The sequence below is a fragment of the Gobio gobio genome (genome assembly GCF_949357685.1).
Source record: "Gobio gobio genome assembly, chromosome: 13".
In the NCBI taxonomy this organism is placed as follows: domain Eukaryota; kingdom Metazoa; phylum Chordata; class Actinopteri; order Cypriniformes; family Gobionidae; genus Gobio; species Gobio gobio.
This window is the reverse complement of record NC_137106.1, coordinates 1,151,057-1,174,287: the sequence shown is the minus strand read 5'-3', so window position 1 is coordinate 1,174,287 and position 23,231 is coordinate 1,151,057. Positions and strand designations below refer to the sequence as shown.

General features: G+C 53.8%; 1 protein-coding gene across 3 annotated transcripts in view; it reads left to right on the top strand.

Annotated features, from left to right (window-relative positions):
- togaram1 (TOG array regulator of axonemal microtubules 1) overlaps positions 1–23,231 on the top strand; it is a 75,155-nt gene that overhangs the window by 25,198 nt on the left and 26,726 nt on the right. For all 3 annotated transcript variants that reach the window (XM_079833927.1, XM_079833928.1, XM_079833926.1), the window contains exons 5-10: positions 2,223–2,492; positions 2,573–2,712; positions 3,891–4,090; positions 4,159–4,331; positions 7,787–7,843; positions 7,924–8,093. In XM_079833927.1, the coding sequence (XP_079690053.1) occupies positions 2,223–2,492; positions 2,573–2,712; positions 3,891–4,090; positions 4,159–4,331; positions 7,787–7,843; positions 7,924–8,093 (1,010 nt within the window). The remainder of the gene's footprint in view (positions 1–2,222; positions 2,493–2,572; positions 2,713–3,890; positions 4,091–4,158; positions 4,332–7,786; positions 7,844–7,923; positions 8,094–23,231) is intronic.

Genomic DNA, 23,231 nt, shown 5'->3' with positions numbered 1-23,231 from the left:
ACTCACTCACACTCACTCACTCACACTCACTCACACTCAGACTCACACTCACTCACTCACACTCACTCACACTCAGACACTCACACTCACTCACTCACACTCACTCACTCACGCACACACACACACACACACACACACACACTCACTCTCAGACTCACTCACTCACACTCAGACTCTCACTCACTCACTCACACTCACTCACACACACACACACACACACACACACACACACACTCACTCTCAGGCTCACTCACTCACACTCAGACTCACACTCACTCACTCACTCTCAGACTCACTCACACTCACTCACACTCACTCACACTCAGATTCACTTACACTCAGACTCACACTCACTCACTCACACTCAGACTCACTCACTCACACTCACTAACACTCACTCACACTCACTCACACTCACTCACACTCACTCACACTCACTAACACTCACTCACACTCACTCACACTCACTCACACTCACTCACTCACTCACACTCACTCACACTCAGACACTCTCACTCAGACACTCACACTCACACACACTCACTCACTCACACTCAGACTCACACTCACACTCACTCACTCACACACACACACTCACTCACACTCAGACTCTCACTCACTCACACACACTCACTCACTCACACTCAGACTCACACTCACTCACACTCAGACTCACACTCACTCACTCACTCACTCACTCACTCACTTACTCACTCACTCACTCACTCACTCACTCACTCACACTCACACTCACACTCAGACTCACACTCACTCACACTCACTCACTCACACTCAGACTCACACTCAGACTCACTCACACTCACTCACACTCAAGACTCACTCACACTCAGACTCACTCACACTCTGACTCACACTCACTCACTCACACTCACTCACACTCAGACTCACTCACTCACACTCACACTCACTCAGACTCACACTCACTCACTCACTCACACTCACTCACACTCAGACTCACTCACTCACACTCAGACTCACACTCACTCACACTCACTCAGACTCACACTCACTCAGACTCACACTCACTCACTCACTCACTCACACACACTCACTCAGACTCACTCACTCACACTCAGACTCACACTCAGACTCACACTCAGACTCACTCAGACTCACTAACTCACACTCAGACTCACTCACTCAGACTCACTCACACTCAGACTCACTCACACTCAGACTCACTCACTCACACTCAGACTCACTCACACTCAGACTCACTCACTCACACTCAGACTCACTCACACTCATTCAGACTCACTCACACTCACTCACTCACACTCACTCACACACACTCACTCACACTCAGACTCACTCACTCACACTCATTAACACACACTCACTCACACTCATTAACACACACTCACTCACTCACACTCAGACTCACTCACTCACACTCAGACTCACTCACTCACTCACTCACTCACACACACACACACACACACACTCACTCACTCACACTCACTCACACTCACTCACTCACTCACTCACTCACTCACTCACTCACACTCAGACTCACACTCACTCACTCACTCACTCACACTCAGACTCACACTCACTCACACTCACTCACTCACTCACTCACACACTCACTCACTGCCCGACAGGAAACGGCTGCTCTTCAACCCTGAGGAAGAGAGGAGAGACACTCAACATGCCCCACACACACACACACACACACACACACATGTTGGTTTTTGTGAAATGTGAGGACATTCCATAGGCGTAATGGTTTTTATACCGTACAAACCGTATTTTCTATCCCCTTACACTGCCCCTAAACCTAGCCCTCACAGGAGACTGTGCAGTTCACTTTCTGTGAAAAAAAACTCATCCTGTATGATTTATAAGCATTTTGAAAAGTGAGGACATGGGGAACGTCCTCATATTTCACCCTCTTTTTGTAATACCTATGTCATACCCATGTCATTATACAGATTTGTGTCCTGATATTTCACAAAAACATGCCCACACACACACACACACACACACACACACACACACACACACACACACACACACACACACACACACACACACTCACTCACTCACACTCACTTCTGGTACCTGAACGAAGCTCGTTGATGTGTGTGTGTGTGTGTGTGTGTGTGTGTGTGTGTGTGTGTGTGTGTGTGTGTGTGTGTGTGTGTGTGTGTGTGTGTGTGTGTGTGGCACATGTTGAGTGTCTCTCCTCTCTTCCTCAGGGTTGAAGAGCAGCCGTTTCCTGTCGGGCAGTGTTGAGCGGGCGATCTCCCTCCCCACCGCCTCCACCCCGCCGGGCTCGTTTCTGCTGCCCTCGTACCCACTGACCCCTCTGGCAGGAAGTGTGACCCCCAGCGCCCCCCAGCGGACCCCCGGCGACCCCCAGCTGACCCCCGGCGACCCCCAGCGGACCCCCGGCGAGCCCCTGTCCATGTCCAGCACGTGGCCCAGCAGACGGGACGCCAGCCCCCAGCGCCGGAGCCACATCCCCGGTGAGCCACTTCCTCTCACAGCCGAGGCTGGTTCATCATCTCCTGCAGAAACTGTTAAACTCACATGTTGTGCTTCACAGGTGAGGTGAGCTCCAGCAAGCGTTCTCCGCTGCCTCCTCGTGCCGCCCGTGCCTCGTCAGTCCGCCAGAGCCGGGTCAGCGCCGGAGAGCAGGACAGAAGCGCCGGAGAACCGGAGGACGAGCCGCTGGACCGGCAGGAGGTGAGCGCTAGTGTTGTTGGTCTCCAGACCGGTCTTAAAGGGTTAGTTCACCCAAAAATGTAAATTGTGTGATGAATGACTGAGCCTCATGTGGTTGGACACCCGTCAGACCTCCGTTCATCTTCAGACACAAATGAAGATATTTTAGTGTAAATCTGATGCTCTGAAAGGCCTCCATTGGCTCAACTTTACACTCTCAAGACCCTTAAAAGACACTAAAGACTAAAGTTACAAAGTTCATCTCACTACAGCGGCTCTACAATAACTTTATGAAGACGAGAATCGTTTTTGTGCGCAAAAAAACCCTAAATAACGACTTATATAGTGATGACGATTTCAAAACACGGAATCATGAAGCTTCGAAGCGTTATGAATCAGTGAGTCGATTCATGATTCGGATCGCGTGTCAAACCGCCAAACTGCTGAAATTTGGCGATTCAAACTGCTGAATCGATGCGTGAGAATATGACGCAGATCCGGCGTTCGGGAATCCATGAAATGCACACTTAAGCCTCATTTTGAGAACTACGCCGAGACCTAAAGCACGATCAGTGTAGAATTCATCAGCTGAGACACGCGCGTCTTCCTCTGCTCGTGAACAAATCTCTTCTGGGTCATGTGTCCGAACGCCGGATCTGCTCATATTCTCACGCATGCGTCGTGGAGACACACACGGAAGACAAGAACAAGCTGGATAAAGGTGTTATTTTGATTTTTTTTGGCGCACAAAAACTATTGTCGTCGCATCGTAAAATGATTGTAGAGTCACTGTGGTGAGATGGACTTTGTAACGACGTTTTTAGTGCCTTTTATGGGTCTTGTGAGTGTAAATGTACTGAATGCCAATGGAGGCCTATCTGAAGCCTTTCTCAGCATCAGCTTTACACTAAAATATCTTCATTTGTGTCTGAAGATGAACGGAGGTCTGACGGGTGTCCAACCACATGAGGCTGAGGAATTAATGACACAATTTACATTTTTGGGTGAACTAACCCTTTAAATATAAGACATTTCTCAGACAGTAGATATGGATCTTTTAGATGAATTTAAGGAGTGCTGGTCTGGTCTTGGTCTTGACTCGGTCTCGCCCCGTCTTGGTCTGGTCTTGGTTTAGATGATCTTGACTACAACACTAGATTCCAGCAGCCCGTGACCTCTGACCTGTGCTTGTCTTTCAGATGCTGAACTCCCTGCGGTCGCTGAGGAACAGCGCGGCGAAGAAGCGGGCCAAGGTCAGCGCCAGCGGCTCCGAACCGGATCCAGACAGTCCGGACTCTGCGGTGAAGCTGGAGCTGGTTCCCGATTCCCCGGAGCGGACGCCCCCATCCATCATCAGCGGCCTGAGCTCGCCCCCCTCACCCAACGCCACCAAGAGCAGGTCAGACTCAGCTCCGCTCACCTGATGTTCTCATGATCCGGTCCACTAACTGTCCTTCCTGACCGCAGCCCCGTGACCCCGGCCGCCCAATCACGAGTGAGCCTGAGTGACGGGAACGTGAGTGTGGTCGGCCAGAGACTCGCGCACCCAAACAGACCATCAGAGTCAGACGAGGAGAAGCCTGGCGATGTGACATCATCACCGCAGACCCGCCCGCTCCGCGCCCTCAGACCCGCTAAAGGTGAGCGCTTCCTCACAGGAAAACTAGATATTACTCCAGTGTGTCTTCAGACCAGGCCACCTTCTTCCATTCCAGTTCTGATGCTCACGGGCCACTGTTGGTGCTTTGGGCGGGGTCAGGGGTCAGCATGTACAGGGAACAAAGCATGTAAATTAAATATACAGGTTTTGGGAAAACCCGCCCAGACAGAGTATCACCAATCCTACTCCTAATCAGCATAACTATTCAAACGCATAGAGGCAACGACGGCGAGAGTCTGAAAACAGGTCCAGCAGAAATCTCCTGCTGGAAACTCAACAATCTTCCTTTATAGCTCAAATGCTCTCTGTAAAACAGGCCCAGCAGGAAATCTCCTGCTTTAAAAACCCCAGAATTATTATCTATACCTTAAATATTAAATACAATGTACTTTCTTAAATTTGTAATTCCACACCAGCATTAACTTCTTGAGCAGTTTGAGCTCCAGTAGCTCGTCTGTTTGATCGGACCACACGGGCATCAATGAGCCTCGGCCGCCCATGACCCTGTGGCCGGTTCTCCACTGGTCCTCCATGACCCTGAGGCCGGTTCTCCACTGGTCCTTCATGACCCTGTGGCCGGTTCTCCACTGGTCCTCCATGACCCTGTGGCCGGTTCTCCACTGGTCCTCCATGACCCTGTGGCCGGTTCTCCACTGGTCCTTCATGACCCTGTGGCCGGTTCTCCACTGGTCCTTCATGACCCTGTGGCCGGTTCTCCACTGGTCCTTCATGACCCTGTGGCCGGTTCTCCACTGTTCCTTCATGACCCTGTGGCCGGTTCTCCACTGGTCCTTCATGACCCTGTGGCCGGTTCTCCACTGGTCCTTCATGACCCTGTGGCCGGTTCTCCACTGGTCCTTCATGACCCTGTGGCCGGTTCTCCACTGGTCCTTCATGACCCTGTGGCCGGTTCTCCACTGTTCCTTCATGACCCTGTTGGCCGGTTCTCCACTGTTCCTTCATGACCCTGTGGCCGGTTCTCCACTGGTCCTTCATGACCCTGTGGCCGGTTCTCCACTGTTCCTTCATGACCCTGTGGCCGGTTCTCCACTGTTCCTTCATGACCCTGTGGCCGGTTCTCCACTGGTCCTTCATGACCCTCTGGCCGGTTTTCCACTGTTCCTTCATGACCCTGTGGCCGGTTCTCCACTGGTCCTTCATGACCCTGTGGCCGGTTCTCCACTGGTCCTTCATGACCCTGTGGCCGGTTTTCCACTGTTCCTTCATGACCCTGTGGCCGGTTCTCCACTGGTCCTTCATGACCCTGTGGCCGGTTCTCCACTGGTCCTTCATGACCCTGTGGCCGGTTCTCCACTGGTCCTTCATGACCCTGTGGCCGGTTTTCCACTGTTCCTTCATGACCCTGTGGCCGGTTCTCCACTGGTCCTTCATGACCCTGTGGCCGGTTCTCCACTGGTCCTTCATGACCCTGTGGCCGGTTCTCCACTGGTCCTCCATGACCCTGTGGCCGGTTCTCCACTGGTCTTTCATGACCCTGTGGCCGGTTCTCCACTGGTCCTTCATGACCCTGTGGCCGGTTCTCCACTGGTCCTTCATGACCCTCTGGCCAGTTTTCCACTGTTCCTTCATGACCCTGTGGCCGGTTCTCCACTGGTCCTTCATGACCCTGTGGCCGGTTCTCCACTGTTCCTTCATGACCCTGTGGCCGGTTCTCCACTGGTCCTTCATGACCCTGTGGCCGGTTCTCCACTGTTCCTTCATGACCCTCTGGCCGGTTTTCCACTGGTCCTTCATGACCCTGTGGCCGGTTCTCCACTGGTCCTTCATGACCCTGTGGCCGGTTCTCCACTGGTCCTCCATGACCCTGTGGCCGGTTCTCCACTGTTCCTTCATGACCCTGTGGCCGGTTCTCCACTGGTCCTTCATGACCCTGTGGCCGGTTCTCCACTGGTCCTTCATGACCCTGTGGCCGGTTCTCCACTGGTCCTTCATGACCCTGTGGCCGGTTCTCCACTGGTCCTTCATGACCCTGTGGCCGGTTCTCCACTGGTCCTTCATGACCCTCTGGCCGGTTTTCCACTGTTCCTTCATGACCCTGTGGCCGTTTCTCCACTGGTCCTTCATGACCCTGTGGCCGGTTCTCCACTGGTCCTTCATGACCCTGTGGCCGGTTCTCCACTGGTCCTCCATGACCCTGTGGCCGGTTCTCCACTGGTCCTCCATGACCCTGTGGCCGGTTCTCCACTGTTCCTTCATGACCCTGTGGCCGGTTCTCCACTGTTCCTTCATGACCCTGTGGCCGGTTCTCCACTGGTCCTTCATGACCCTGTGGCCGGTTCTCCACTGGTCCTTCGTGACCCTGTGGCCGGTTCTCCACTGGTCCTTCATGACCCTGTGGCCGGTTCTCCACTGGTCCTTCATGACCCTCTGGCCGGTTCTCCACTGGTCCTTCATGACCCTGTGGCCGGTTCTCCACTGGTCCTTCATGACCCTGTGGCCGGTTCTCCACTGGTCCTTCATGACCCTGTGGCCGGTTCCCCACTGGTCCTTCATGACCCTGTGGCCGGTTCTCCACTGGTCCTCCATGACCCTGTGGCCGGTTCTCCACTGGTCCTTCATGACCCTGTGGCCGGTTCCCCACTGGTCCTTCATGACCCTGTGGCCGGTTCTCCACTGGTCCTCCATGACCCTGTGGCCGGTTCTCCACTGGTCCTTCATGACCCTGTGGCCGGTTCTCCACTGGTCCTTCATGACCCTGTGGCCGGTTCTCCACTGGTCCTCCATGACCCTGTGGCCGGTTCTCCACTGGTCCTTCATGACCCTGTGGCCGGTTCTCCACTGGTCCTTCATGACCCTCTGGCCGGTTCTCCACTGGTCCTTCATGACCCTGTGGCTGGTTCTCCACTGGTCCTTCATGACCCTGTGGCCGGTTCTCCACTGGTCCTCCATGACCCTGTGGCCGGTTCTCCACTGGTCCTTCATGACCCTGTGGCCGGTTCTCCACTGGTCCTTCATGACCCTCTGGCCGGTTCTCCACTGGTCCTTCATGACCCTGTGGCTGGTTCTCCACTGGTCCTCCATGACCCTGTGGCCGGTTCTCCACTGGTCCTTCATGACCCTGTGGCCGGTTCTCCACTGGTCCTCCATGACCCTGTGGCCGGTTCTCCACTGGTCCACTGACCCAGTCCTCTAGCCGTCACAATCTGGCCCTTGTCAAACTCGCTCAAATCCTTTCGCTTGCCCATTTTTCTTGCTTCTAACACATCAACTCTGAGGACAAAATGTTCACTTGCTGCCTAATATATCCCACCCACTAACAGAGATCATCAGTGTTATTCACATAATGTTATGCCTGATCCGTGTATATTCACAAGCAGCAGATTTACTCTGGAGTAATATTACACAGTACTGTGAGCAGATGAGATCTAGTCATTCCGTCGGAGAGTGCTGTAATAATCCCTGTGTGTCTTCCAGGATCTCAGCAGAAGTCCGGCGGCGCGAGAGACATGTCGGAGGGAGTGATCGGTCGAGGTCGGTTCTGTTTTACGGACTGATGATGTAAATCACGGCTGCTCTCGTCCTTCACTCGTCTTCTTCCCTTGTTTCTCCAGGAGTGTTTGGTTCTGTGGTTCTGCCCAGTCGGCCCAGTGTGGCGGCGTCTCCGGATCAGGGCGACTCGTCCAGTAAAGCCTCCCGTGAGCCTCCGTCCGGCGTGTATGGCCACGCCTTCACCAGCGCACACGGCGACTCTGATGGCAGTCCTGAACCGGACGAGCGGCTGGTGCGTCTCTAACACACACACCAGCTGAGAGTTTCACTTGTAATATCCATCCCATGTGTTCAAGAGAACAAAACGTCAGATATATCAGTGATAAACTGTAAGTTACTGTTTTCCCTCCATCATAAATGAGAGTCGTCTCAGAGCGTCTGGTGAAACACACACACACACACACTCAGAGTGTCAGGTGAAACACACACACACACATCATCAGGCGAAACACACACACATACTCAGAGAGTCAGGCGAAACACACACTCAGAGTGTCAGGCGAAACACACACACAGAGTGTCAGGCGAAACACACTCAGAGTGTCAGGCGAAACACACACTCAGAGCGTCAGGCGAAACACACTCAGAGTGTCAGGCGAAACACACACTCAGAGAGTCAGGCGAAACACACACTCAGAGCGTCAGGCGAAACACACACTCAGAATGTCAGGCGAAACACACACTCAGAATGTCAGGCAAAACACACACTCAGAATGTCAGGCGAAACACACACTCAGAGAGTCAGGCGAAACACACACTCAGAGAGTCAGGCGAAACACAAACTCAGAATGTCAGGCGAAACACACACAGAGTGTCAGGCGAAACACACACTCAGAGTGTCAGGCGAAACACACACTCAGAGTGTCAGGCGAAACACACACTCAGAGTGTCAGGCGAAACACACACTCAGAGTGTCAGGCGAAACACACACTCAGAGTGTCAGGCGAAACACACACTCAGAGTGTCAGGCGAAACACACCCTCAGAATGTCAGGCGAAACACACACTCAGAGCGTCAGGCGAAACACACACTCAGAATGTCAGGCGAAACACACACTCAGAATGTCAGGCGAAACACACCCTCAGAATGTCAGGCGAAACACACACTCAGAGCGTCAGGCGAAACACACACTCAGAGCGTCAGACGAAACACACACTCAGAGCGTCAGGCGAAACACACACTCAGAGTGTCAGGCGAAACACACACTCAGAGTGTCAGGCGAAACACACACTCAGAGCGTCAGACGAAACACACACTCAGAGTGTCAGGCGAAACACACACTCAGAGCGTCAGGCGAAACACACACTCAGAGCGTCAGACGAAACACACACTCAGAGTGTCAGGCGAAACACACCCTCAGAATGTCAGGCGAAACACACACTCAGAGCGTCAGGCGAAACACACTCAGAGCGTCAGGCGAAACACACACTCAGAGCGTCAGACGAAACACACACTCAGAGTGTCAGGCGAAACACACACTCAGAGCGTCAGGCGAAACACACACTCAGAGCGTCAGGCGAAACACACACTCAGAGCGTCAGACGAAACACACACTCAGAGCGTCAGGCGAAACACACACTCAGAGTGTCAGGCGAAACACACACTCAGAGTGCCAGGCGAAACACACACTCAGAGAGTCAGGCGAAACACACACTCAGAGAGTCAGGCGAAACACACACTCAGAGAGTCAGGCGAAACACACACTCAGAGAGTCAGGCGAAACACACACAGAGCGTCAGGCGAAACACACACACTCAGAGCGTCAGGCAAAACACACACTCAGTGTCAGGGGAAACACACACTCAGAGAGTCAGGCGAAACACACACAGAGCGTCAGGCGAAACACACACAGAGCGTCAGGCGAAACACACACTCAGAGCGTCAGGCGAAACACACACTCAGAGCGTCAGGCAAAACACACACTCAGTGTCAGGGGAAACACACACTCAGAGAGTCAGACGAGACACACGCAGAGCGTCAGGCGAAACACACACAGAGCGTCAGGCGAAACACACACACTCAGAGCGTCAGGCAAAACACACACTCAGTGTCAGGGGAAACACACACTCAGAGAGTCAGGCGAAACACACACAGAGCGTCAGGCGAAACACACACACTCAGAGCGTCAGGCAAAACACACACTCAGTGTCAGGGGAAACACACACTCAGAGAGTCAGGCGAAACACACACAGAGCGTCAGGCGAAACACACACTCATAGAGTCAGGCGAAACACACACTCAGAGTGTCAGGCGAAACACACACTCATAGAGTCAGGCGAAACACACACTCAGAGTGTCAGGCGAAACGCACACAGAGTGCCAGGCGAAACACACACAGAGCGTCAGGCGAAACACACTCAGAGCGTCAGGCGAAACACACTCAGAGCGTCAGGCGAAACACACACAGAGCGTCAGGCGAAACACACACAGAGCGTCAGGCGAAACACACTCAGAGCGTCAGGCGATACACACTTAGAACGTCAGGCGAAACACACTCAGAGCGTCAGGCGAAACACACACTCAGAGTGTCAGGCGAAACACACTTAGAGCGTCAGGCGAAACACACTTAGAACGTCAGGCGAAACACACACTCAGAGCGTCAGGCGAAACACACTCAGAGCGTCAGTCGAAACACACTCAGAGCGTCAGGCGAAACACACTCAGAGCGTCAGGCGAAACACACTCAGAGCGTCAGGCGAAACACACTCAGAGCGTCAGGCGAAACACACTCAGAGCGTCAGGCGAAACACACTCAGAGCGTCAGGCGAAACACACTCAGAGCGTCAGGCGAAACACACTCAGAGCGTCAGGCGAAACACACTCAGAGCGTCAGGCGAAACACACACTCAGAGCGTCAGGCGAAACACACTCAGAGCGTCAGGCGAAACACACACTCAGAGCGTCAGGCGAAACACACACTCAGAGCGTCAGGCGAAACACACTCAGAGCATCAGGCGAAACACACTCAGAGCGTCAGGCGAAACACACTCAGAGCGTCAGGCGAAACACACTCAGAGCGTCAGGCGAAACACACTCAGAGCGTCAGTCGAAACACACACTCAGAGCGTCAGGTGAAACACACTCAGAGCGTCAGGCGAAACACACACTCAGAGCGTCAGGTGAAACACACTCAGAGCGTCAGTCGAAACACACACTCAGAGCGTCAGGCGAAACACACACTCAGAGCGTCAGGCGAAACACACACACTCAGAGCGTCAGGCAAAACACACACACTCAGAGCGTCAGGCAAAACACACACTCAGTGTCAGGGGAAACACACACTCAGAGAGTCAGGCGAAACACACACAGAGCGTCAGGCGAAACACACACTCATAGAGTCAGGCGAAACACACACTCAGAGTGTCAGGCGAAACACACACAGAGTGCCAGGCGAAACACACACAGAGCGTCAGGCGAAACACACTCAGAGCGTCAGGCGAAACACACTCAGAGCGTCAGGCGAAACACACACAGAGCGTCAGGCGAAACACACACAGAGCGTCAGGCGAAACACACTCAGAGCGTCAGGCGATACACACTTAGAACGTCAGGCGAAACACACCCAGAGCGTCAGGCGAAACACACACTCAGAGTGTCAGGCGAAACACACTTAGAGCGTCAGGCGAAACACACTTAGAACGTCAGGCGAAACACACACTCAGAGCGTCAGGCGAAACACACTCAGAGCGTCAGTCGAAACACACACTCAGAGCGTCAGGCGAAACACACTCAGAGCGTCAGGCGAAACACACTCAGAGCGTCAGGCGAAACACACTCAGAGCGTCAGGCGAAACACACTCAGAGCGTCAGGCGAAACACACTCAGAATGTCAGGCGAAACACACTCAGAGCGTCAGGCGAAACACACTTAGAGCGTCAGGCGAAACACACTCAGAGCGTCAGGCGAAACACACTCAGAGCGTCAAGCGAAACACACTCAGAGCGTCAGGCGAAACACACTCAGAGCGTCAGGCGAAACACACTCAGAGCGTCAGGCGAAACACACTCAGAGCGTCAGGCGAAACACACACTCAGAGCGTCAGGCGAAACACACACTCAGAGCGTCAGGCGAAACACACACTCAGAGCGTCAGGCGAAACACACACTCAGAGCGTCAGGCGAAACACACTCAGAGCGTCAGGCGAAACACACTCAGAGCGTCAGGCGAAACACACTCAGAGCGTCAGGCGAAACACACTCAGAGCGTCAGGCGAAACACACTCAGAGCGTCAGTCGAAACACACACTCAGAGCGTCAGGTGAAACACACTCAGAGCGTCAGGCGAAACACACACTCAGAGCGTCAGGTGAAACACACTCAGAGCGTCAGTCGAAACACACACTCAGAGCGTCAGGCGAAACACACACTCAGAGCGTCAGACGAGACACACACTCAGAGCGTCAGGCGAAACACACACTCAGAGCGTCAGACGAGACACACACTCAGAGCGTCAGGCGAAACACACACTCTGAGCGTCAGACGAAACACACACTCAGAGCGTCAGGCGAAACACACACTCAGAGCGTCAGGCGAAACACACACTCAGAGAGTCAGGCGAAACACACACTCAGAGCGTTAGGTGAAACACACACTCAGTGTCAGGGGAAACACACACTCAGAGCGTCAGGCGAAACACACACTCAGAGCGTCAGGCGAAACACACACACTCAGAGCGTCAGACGAGACACACACTCAGTGTCAGGGGAAACACACACTCAGAGAGTCAGGCGAAACAAACACTCAGAGCGTCAGGCGAAACACACACTCAGAGTGTCAGGCGAAACACACACTCAGAGCGTCAGGCGAAACACACACTCAGAGAGTCAGGCGAAACACACACAGAGTGCCAGGCGAAACACACACTCAGAGAGTCAGGCGAAACACACACTCAGAGAGTCAGGCGAAACACACACTCAGAGAGTCAGGCGAAACACACACTCAGAGAGTCAGGCGAAACACACTCAGAGTGCCAGGCGAAACACACACTCAGAGAGTCAGGCGAAACACACACTCAGAGAGTCAGGCGAAACACACACTCAGAGAGTCAGGCGAAACACACACTCAGAGAGTCAGGCGAAACACACACAGAGTGCCAGGCGAAACACACACTCAGAGAGTCAGGCGAAACACACACTCAGAGAGTCAGGCGAAACACACACTCAGAGAGTCAGGCGAAACACACACTCAGAGAGTCAGGCGAAACACACACAGAGCGTCAGGCGAAACACACACTCATAGAGTCAGGCGAAACACACACTCAGAGTGTCAGGCGAAACACACACTCATAGAGTCAGGCGAAACACACACTCAGAGTGTCAGGCGAAACGCACACAGAGTGCCAGGCGAAACACACACAGAGCGTCAGGCGAAACACACTCAGAGCGTCAGGCGATACACACTTAGAACGTCAGGCGAAACACACCCAGAGCGTCAGGCGAAACACACACTCAGAGTGTCAGGCGAAACACACTTAGAGCGTCAGGCGAAACACACTTAGAACGTCAGGCGAAACACACACTCAGAGCGTCAGGCGAAACACACTCAGAGCGTCAGTCGAAACACACACTCAGAGCGTCAGGCGAAACACACTCAGAGCGTCAGGCGAAACACACTCAGAGCGTCAGGCGAAACACACTCAGAGCGTCAGGCGAAACACACTCAGAATGTCAGGCGAAACACACTCAGAGCGTCAGGCGAAACACACTTAGAGCGTCAGGCGAAACACACTCAGAGCGTCAGGCGAAACACACTCAGAGCGTCAAGCGAAACACACTCAGAGCGTCAGGCGAAACACACTCAGAGCGTCAGGCGAAACACACTCAGAGCGTCAGGCGAAACACACTCAGAGCGTCAGGCGAAACACACTCAGAGCGTCAGGCGAAACACACACTCAGAGCGTCAGGCGAAACACACACTCAGAGCGTCAGGCGAAACACACACTCAGAGCGTCAGGCGAAACACACACTCAGAGCGTCAGGCGAAACACACTCAGAGCGTCAGGCGAAACACACTCAGAGCGTCAGGCGAAACACACTCAGAGCGTCAGGCGAAACACACTCAGAGCGTCAGGCGAAACACACTCAGAGCGTCAGTCGAAACACACACTCAGAGCGTCAGGTGAAACACACTCAGAGCGTCAGGCGAAACACACACTCAGAGCGTCAGGTGAAACACACTCAGAGCGTCAGTCGAAACACACACTCAGAGCGTCAGGCGAAACACACACTCAGAGCGTCAGACGAGACACACACTCAGAGCGTCAGGCGAAACACACACTCAGAGCGTCAGACGAGACACACACTCAGAGCGTCAGGCGAAACACACACTCTGAGCGTCAGACGAAACACACACTCAGAGCGTCAGGCGAAACACACACTCAGAGCGTCAGGCGAAACACACACTCAGAGAGTCAGGCGAAACACACACTCAGAGCGTTAGGTGAAACACACACTCAGTGTCAGGGGAAACACACACTCAGAGCGTCAGGCGAAACACACACTCAGAGCGTCAGGCGAAACACACACACTCAGAGCGTCAGACGAGACACACACTCAGTGTCAGGGGAAACACACACTCAGAGAGTCAGGCGAAACAAACACTCAGAGCGTCAGGCGAAACACACACTCAGAGTGTCAGGCGAAACACACACTCAGAGCGTCAGGCGAAACACACACTCAGAGAGTCAGGCGAAACACACACAGAGTGCCAGGCGAAACACACACTCAGAGAGTCAGGCGAAACACACACTCAGAGAGTCAGGCGAAACACACACTCAGAGAGTCAGGCGAAACACACACTCAGAGAGTCAGGCGAAACACACTCAGAGTGCCAGGCGAAACACACACTCAGAGAGTCAGGCGAAACACACACTCAGAGAGTCAGGCGAAACACACACTCAGAGAGTCAGGCGAAACACACACTCAGAGAGTCAGGCGAAACACACACAGAGTGCCAGGCGAAACACACACTCAGAGAGTCAGGCGAAACACACACTCAGAGAGTCAGGCGAAACACACACTCAGAGAGTCAGGCGAAACACACACTCAGAGAGTCAGGCGAAACACACACTCAGAGCGTCAGGCGAAACACACACTCAGAGAGTCAGGCGAAACACACACAGAGCGTCAGGCGAAACACACACAGAGCGTCAGGCGAAACACACACTCAGAGCGTCAGGCGAAACACACACTCAGAGCGTCAGGCGAAACACACACTCAGAGCGTCAGGCGAAACACACACTCAGTGTCAGGGGAAACACACACTCAGAGAGTCAGACGAGACACACGCAGAGCGTCAGGCGAAACACACACAGAGCGTCAGGCGAAACACACACACTCAGAGCGTCAGGCAAAACACACACTCAGTGTCAGGGGAAACACACACTCAGAGAGTCAGGCGAAACACACACAGAGCGTCAGGCGAAACACACACACTCAGAGCGTCAGGCAAAACACACACTCAGTGTCAGGGGAAACACACACTCAGAGAGTCAGGCGAAACACACACAGAGTGCCAGGCGAAACACACACACTCAGAGCGTCAGGCAAAACACACACTCAGTGTCAGGGGAAACACACACTCAGAGAGTCAGGCGAAACACACACAGAGCGTCAGGCGAAACACACACTCATAGAGTCAGGCGAAACACACACTCAGAGTGTCAGGCGAAACACACACTCATAGAGTCAGGCGAAACACACACTCAGAGTGTCAGGCGAAACACACACAGAGTGCCAGGCGAAACACACACAGAGCGTCAGGCGAAACACACTCAGAGCGTCAGGCGAAACACACTCAGAGCGTCAGGCGAAACACACACAGAGCGTCAGGCGAAACACACACAGAGCGTCAGGCGAAACACACTCAGAGCGTCAGGCGATACACACTTAGAACGTCAGGCGAAACACACTCAGAGCGTCAGGCGAAACACACACTCAGAGTGTCAGGCGAAACACACTTAGAGCGTCAGGCGAAACACACTTAGAACGTCAGGCGAAACACACACTCAGAGCGTCAGGTGAAACACACTCAGAGCGTCAGTCGAAACACACTCAGAGCGTCAGGCGAAACACACTCAGAGCGTCAGGCGAAACACACTCAGAGCGTCAGGCGAAACACACTCAGAATGTCAGGCGAAACACACTCAGAGCGTCAGGCGAAACACACTTAGAGCGTCAGGCGAAACACACTCAGAGCGTCAGGCGAAACACACTCAGAGCGTCAGGCGAAACACACTCAGAGCGTCAGGCGAAACACACTCAGAGCGTCAGGCGAAACACTCAGAGCGTCAGGCGAAACACACTCAGAGCGTCAGGCGAAACACACTCAGAGCGTCAGGCGAAACACACACTCAGAGCGTCAGGCGAAACACACTCAGAGCGTCAGGCGAAACACACACTCAGAGCGTCAGGCGAAACACACTCAGAGCGTCAGGCGAAACACACACTCAGAGCGTCAGGCGAAACACACACTCAGAGCGTCAGGCGAAACACACTCAGAGCGTCAGGCGAAACACACTCAGAGCGTCAGGCGAAACACACTCAGAGCGTCAGGCGAAACACACTCAGAGCGTCAGGCGAAACACACACTCAGAGCGTCAGGTGAAACACACTCAGAGCGTCAGGCGAAACACACACTCAGAGCGTCAGGCGAAACACACTCAGAGCGTCAGGCGAAACACACTCAGAGCGTCAGGCGAAACACACTCAGAGCGTCAGGCGAAACACACTCAGAGCGTCAGGCGAAACACACACTCAGAGCGTCAGGTGAAACACACTCAGAGCGTCAGGCGAAACACACACTCAGAGCGTCAGGTGAAACACACTCAGAGCGTCAGTCGAAACACACACTCAGAGCGTCAGGCGAAACACACACTCAGAGCGTCAGACGAGACACACACTCAGAGCGTTAGGCGAAACACACACACTCAGAGCGTCAGGCAAAACACACACTCAGTGTCAGGGGAAACACACACTCAGAGAGTCAGGCGAAACACACACAGAGCGTCAGGCGAAACACACTCAGAGCGTCAGTCGAAACACACACTCAGAGCGTCAGGCGAAACACACACTCAGAGAGTCAGGCGAAACACACACAGAGCGTCAGGTGAAACACACTCAGAGCGTCAGTCGAAACACACACTCAGAGCGTCAGGCGAAACACACACTCAGAGCGTCAGACGAGACACACACTCAGAGCGTTAGGCGAAACACACACACTCAGAGCGTCAGGCAAAACACACACTCAGAGAGTCAGGCGAAACACACACAGAGCGTCAGGTGAAACACACTCAGAGCGTCAGTCGAAACACACACTCAGAGCGTCAGGCGAAACACACACTCAGAGCGTCAGACGAGACACACACTCAGAGCGTTAGGCGAAACACACACACTCAGAGCGTCAGGCAAAACACACACTCAGTGTCAGGGGAAACACACACTCAGAGCGTCAGGCGAAACACACACAGAGCGTCAGGCGAAACACACACTCATAGAGTCAGGCGAAACACACACTCAGAGTGTCAGGCGAAACACACACAGAGTGCCAGGCGAAACACACACAGAGCGTCAGGCGAAACACACTCAGAGCGTCAGGCGAAACACACTCAGAGCGTCAGGCGAAACACACACAGAGCGTCAGGCGAAACACACACAGAGCGTCAGGCGAAACACACTCAGAGCGTCAGGCGATACACACTTAGAACGTCAGGCGAAACACACCCAGAGCGTCAGGCGAAACACACACTCAGAGTGTCAGGCGAAACACACTTAGAGCGTCAGGCGAAACACACTTAGAACGTCAGGCGAAACACACACTCAGAGCGTCAGGCGAAACACACTCAGAGCGTCAGTCGAAACACACACTCAGAGCGTCAGGCGAAACACACTCAGAGCGTCAGGCGAAACACACTCAGAGCGTCAGGCGAAACACACTCAGAGCGTCAGGCGAAACACACTCAGAGCGTCAGGCGAAACACACTCAGAATGTCAGGCGAAACACACTCAGAGCGTCAGGCGAAACACACTTAGAGCGTCAGGCGAAACACACTCAGAGCGTCAGTCGAAACACACTCAGAGCGTCAAGCGAAACACACTCAGAGCGTCAGGCGAAACACACTCAGAGCGTCAGGCGAAACACACTCAGAGCGTCAGGCGAAACACACTCAGAGCGTCAGGCGAAACACACTCAGAGCGTCAGGCGAAACACACACTCAGAGCGTCAGGCGAAACACACACTCAGAGCGTCAGGCGAAACACACACTCAGAGCGTCAGGCGAAACACACTCAGAGCGTCAGGCGAAACACACACTCAGAGCGTCAGGCGAAACACACTCAGAGCGTCAGGCGAAACACACTCAGAGCGTCAGGCGAAACACACTCAGAGCGTCAGGCGAAACACACTCAGAGCGTCAGGCGAAACACACTCAGAGCGTCAGTCGAAACACACACTCAGAGCGTCAGGTGAAACACACTCAGAGCGTCAGGCGAAACACACACTCAGAGCGTCAGGTGAAACACACTCAGAGCGTCAGACGAAACACTCAGAGCGTCAGTCGAAACACACACTCAGAGCGTCAGGCGAAACACACACTCAGAGCGTCAGTCGAAACACACACTCAGAGCGTCAGGCGAAACACACACTCAGAGCGTCAGACGAGACACACACTCAGAGCGTCAGGCGAAACACACACTCTGAGCGTCAGACGAAACACACACTCAGAGCGTCAGGCGAAACACACACTCAGAGCGTCAGGCGAAACACACACTCAGAGCGTTAGGTGAAACACACACTCAGTGTCAGGGGAAACACACACTCAGAGCGTCAGGCGAAACACACACTCAGAGCGTCAGGCGAAACACACACACTCAGAGCGTCAGACGAGACACACACTCAGTGTCAGGGGAAACACACACTCAGAGAGTCAGGCGAAACAAACACTCAGAGCGTCAGGCGAAACACACACTCAGAGTGTCAGGCGAAACACACACTCAGAGCGTCAGGCGAAACACACACTCAGAGAGTCAGGCGAAACACACACAGAGTGCCAGGCGAAACACACACTCAGAGAGTCAGGTGAAACACACACTCAGAGAGTCAGGCGAAACACACACTCAGAGAGTCAGGCGAAACACACTCAGAGTGCCAGGCGAAACACACACTCAGAGAGTCAGGCGAAACACACACTCAGAGCGTCAGGCAAAACACACACTCAGTGTCAGGGGAAACACACACTCAGAGAGTCAGGCGAAACACACACAGAGCGTCAGGCGAAACACACACTCAGTGTCAGGGGAAACACACACTCAGAGAGTCAGGCGAAACACACACAGAGCGTCAGGCGAAACACACACTCATAGAGTCAGGCGAAACACACACTCAGAGTGTCAGGCGAAACACACACAGAGTGCCAGGCGAAACACACACAGAGCGTCAGGCGAAACACACTCAGAGCGTCAGGCGAAACACACTCAGAGCGTCAGGCGAAACACACACAGAGCGTCAGGCGAAACACACACAGAGCGTCAGGCGAAACACACTCAGAGCGTCAGGCGATACACACTTAGAACGTCAGGCGAAACACACTCAGAGCGTCAGGCGAAACACACACTCAGAGTGTCAGGCGAAACACACTTAGAGCGTCAGGCGAAACACACTTAGAACGTCAGGCGAAACACACACTCAGAGCGTCAGTCGAAACACACACTCAGAGCGTCAGGCGAAACACACTCAGAGCGTCAGGCGAAACACACTCAGAGCGTCAGGCGAAACACACTCAGAGCGTCAGGCGAAACACACTCAGAGCGTCAGGCGAAACACACTCAGAATGTCAGGCGAAACACACTTAGAACGTCAGGCGAAACACACACTCAGAGCGTCAGTCGAAACACACACTCAGAGCGTCAGGCGAAACACACTCAGAGCGTCAGGCGAAACACACTCAGAGCGTCAGGCGAAACACACTCAGAGCGTCAGGCGAAACACACTCAGAGCGTCAGGCGAAACACACTCAGAGCGTCAGGCGAAACACACTCAGAATGTCAGGCGAAACACACTTAGAACGTCAGGCGAAACACACACTCAGAGCGTCAGTCGAAACACACACTCAGAGCGTCAGGCGAAACACACTCAGAGCGTCAGGCGAAACACACTCAGAGCGTCAGGCGAAACACACTCAGAGCGTCAGGCGAAACACACACTCAGAGCGTCAGGCGAAACACACTCAGAGCGTCAGGCGAAACACACACTCAGAGCGTCAGGCGAAACACACTCAGAGCGTCAGGCGAAACACACTCAGAGCGTCAGGCGAAACACACTCAGAGCGTCAGGCGAAACACACTCAGAGCGTCAGGCGAAACACACTCAGAGCGTCAGGCGAAACACACTCAGAGCGTCAGGCGAAACACTCAGAGCGTCAGGCGAAACACACTCAGAGCGTCAGGCGAAACACACTCAGAGCGTCAGGCGAAACACACACTCAGAGCGTCAGGCGAAACACACACTCAGAGCGTCAGGCGAAACACACTCAGAGCGTCAGGCGAAACACACTCAGAGCGTCAGGCGAAACACACTCAGAGCGTCAGGCGAAACACACTCAGAGCGTCAGGCGAAACACACTCAGAGCGTCAGGCGAAACACACACTCAGAGCGTCAGGCGAAACACACACTCAGAGCGTCAGGCGAAACACACACTCAGAGCGTCAGGCGAAACACACACTCAGAGCGTCAGGCGAAACACACTCAGAGCGTCAGGCGAAACACACTCAGAGCGTCAGGCGAAACACACTCAGAGCGTCAGGCGAAACACACTCAGAGCGTCAGTCGAAACACACACTCAGAGCGTCAGGTGAAACACACACTCAGAGCGTCAGGTGAAACACACTCAGAGCGTCAGGCGAAACACACACTCAGAGCGTCAGGTGAAACACACTCAGAGCGTCAGTCGAAACACACACTCAGAGCGTCAGGCGAAACACACACTCAGAGCGTCAGACGAGACACACACTCAGAGCGTCAGGCGAAACACACACTCAGAGCGTCAGGTGAAACACACTCAGAGCGTCAGGCGAAACACACACTCAGAGCGTCAGGTGAAACACACTCAGAGCGTCAGTCGAAACACACACTCAGAGCGTCAGGCGAAACACACACTCAGAGCGTCAGACGAGACACACACTCAGAGCGTCAGGCGAAACACACACTCTGAGCGTCAGACGAAACACACACTCAGAGCGTCAGGCGAAACACACACTCAGAGCGTCAGGCGAAACACACACTCAGAGAGTCAGGCGAAACACACACTCAGAGCGTTAGGTGAAACACACACTCAGTGTCAGGGGAAACACACACTCAGAGCGTCAGGCGAAACACACACTCAGAGCGTCAGGCGAAACACACACACTCAGAGCGTCAGACGAGACACACACTCAGTGTCAGGGGAAACACACACTCAGAGAGTCAGGCGAAACAAACACTCAGAGCGTCAGGCGAAACACACACTCAGAGTGTCAGGCGAAACACACACTCAGAGCGTCAGGCGAAACACACACTCAGAGAGTCAGGCGAAACACACACAGAGTGCCAGGCGAAACACACACTCAGAGAGTCAGGCGAAACACACACTCAGAGAGTCAGGCGAAACACACACTCAGAGAGTCAGGCGAAACACACACTCAGAGAGTCAGGCGAAACACACTCAGAGTGCCAGGCGAAACACACACTCAGAGAGTCAGGCGAAACACACACTCAGAGAGTCAGGCGAAACACACACTCAGAGCGTCAGGCGAAACACACACTCAGAGCGTCAGGCGAAACACACACTCAGAGAGTCAGGCGAAACACACACTCAGAGAGTCAGGCGAAACACACACTCAGAGAGTCAGGCGAAACACACACTCAGAGCGTCAGGCGAAACACACACTCAGAGAGTCAGGCGAAACACACACTCAGAGAGTCAGGCGAAACACACTCAGAGTGCCAGGCGAAACACACACTCAGAGAGTCAGGCGAAACACACACTCAGAGAGTCAGGCGAAACACACACTCAGAGAGTCAGGCGAAACACACACTCAGAGTGTCAGGCGAAACACACACTCAGAGCGTCAGGCGAAACACACTCAGAGCGTCAGGCGAAACACACTCAGAGCGTCAGGCGAAACACACACTCAGAGCGTCAGGCGAAACACACACTCAGAGTGTCAGGCGAAACACACACTCAGAGCGTCAGGCGAAACACACACTCAGAGAGTCAGGCGAAACACACACAGAGTGCCAGGCGAAACACACACTCAGAGAGTCAGGCGAAACACACACTCAGAGAGTCAGGCGAAACACACACTCAGAGAGTCAGGCGAAACACACACTCAGAGAGTCAGGCGAAACACACACTCAGAGCGTCAGGCGAAACACACACACAGAGCGTCAGGCGAAACACACACAGAGCGTCAGGCGAAACACACACTCAGAGCGTCAGGCAAAACACACACTCAGTGTCAGGGGAAACACACACTCAGAGAGTCAGGCGAAACACACACAGAGCGTCAGGCGAAACACACACAGACTGTCAGGCGAAACACACACTCAGAGCGTCAGGCGAAACACACACTCAGAGCGTCAGGCAAAACACACACACTCAGTGTCAGGGGAAACACACACTCAGAGAGTCAGGCGAAACACACACAGAGCGTCAGGCGAAACACACACTCAGTGTCAGGGGAAACACACACTCAGAGCGTCAGGTGAAACACACACTCAGAGCGTCAGGTGAAACACACTCAGAGCGTCAGGCGAAACACACACTCAGAGCGTCAGGTGAAACACACTCAGAGCGTCAGTCGAAACACACACTCAGAGCGTCAGGCGAAACACACACTCAGAGCGTCAGACGAGACACACACTCAGAGCGTCAGGCGAAACACACACTCAGAGCGTCAGGTGAAACACACTCAGAGCGTCAGGCGAAACACACACTCAGAGCGTCAGGTGAAACACACTCAGAGCGTCAGTCGAAACACACACTCAGAGCGTCAGGCGAAACACACACTCAGAGCGTCAGACGAGACACACACTCAGAGCGTCAGGCGAAACACACACTCTGAGCGTCAGACGAAACACACACTCAGAGCGTCAGGCGAAACACACACTCAGAGCGTCAGGCGAAACACACACTCAGAGAGTCAGGCGAAACACACACTCAGAGCGTTAGGTGAAACACACACTCAGTGTCAGGGGAAACACACACTCAGAGCGTCAGGCGAAACACACACTCAGAGCGTCAGGCGAAACACACACACTCAGAGCGTCAGACGAGACACACACTCAGTGTCAGGGGAAACACACACTCAGAGAGTCAGGCGAAACAAACACTCAGAGCG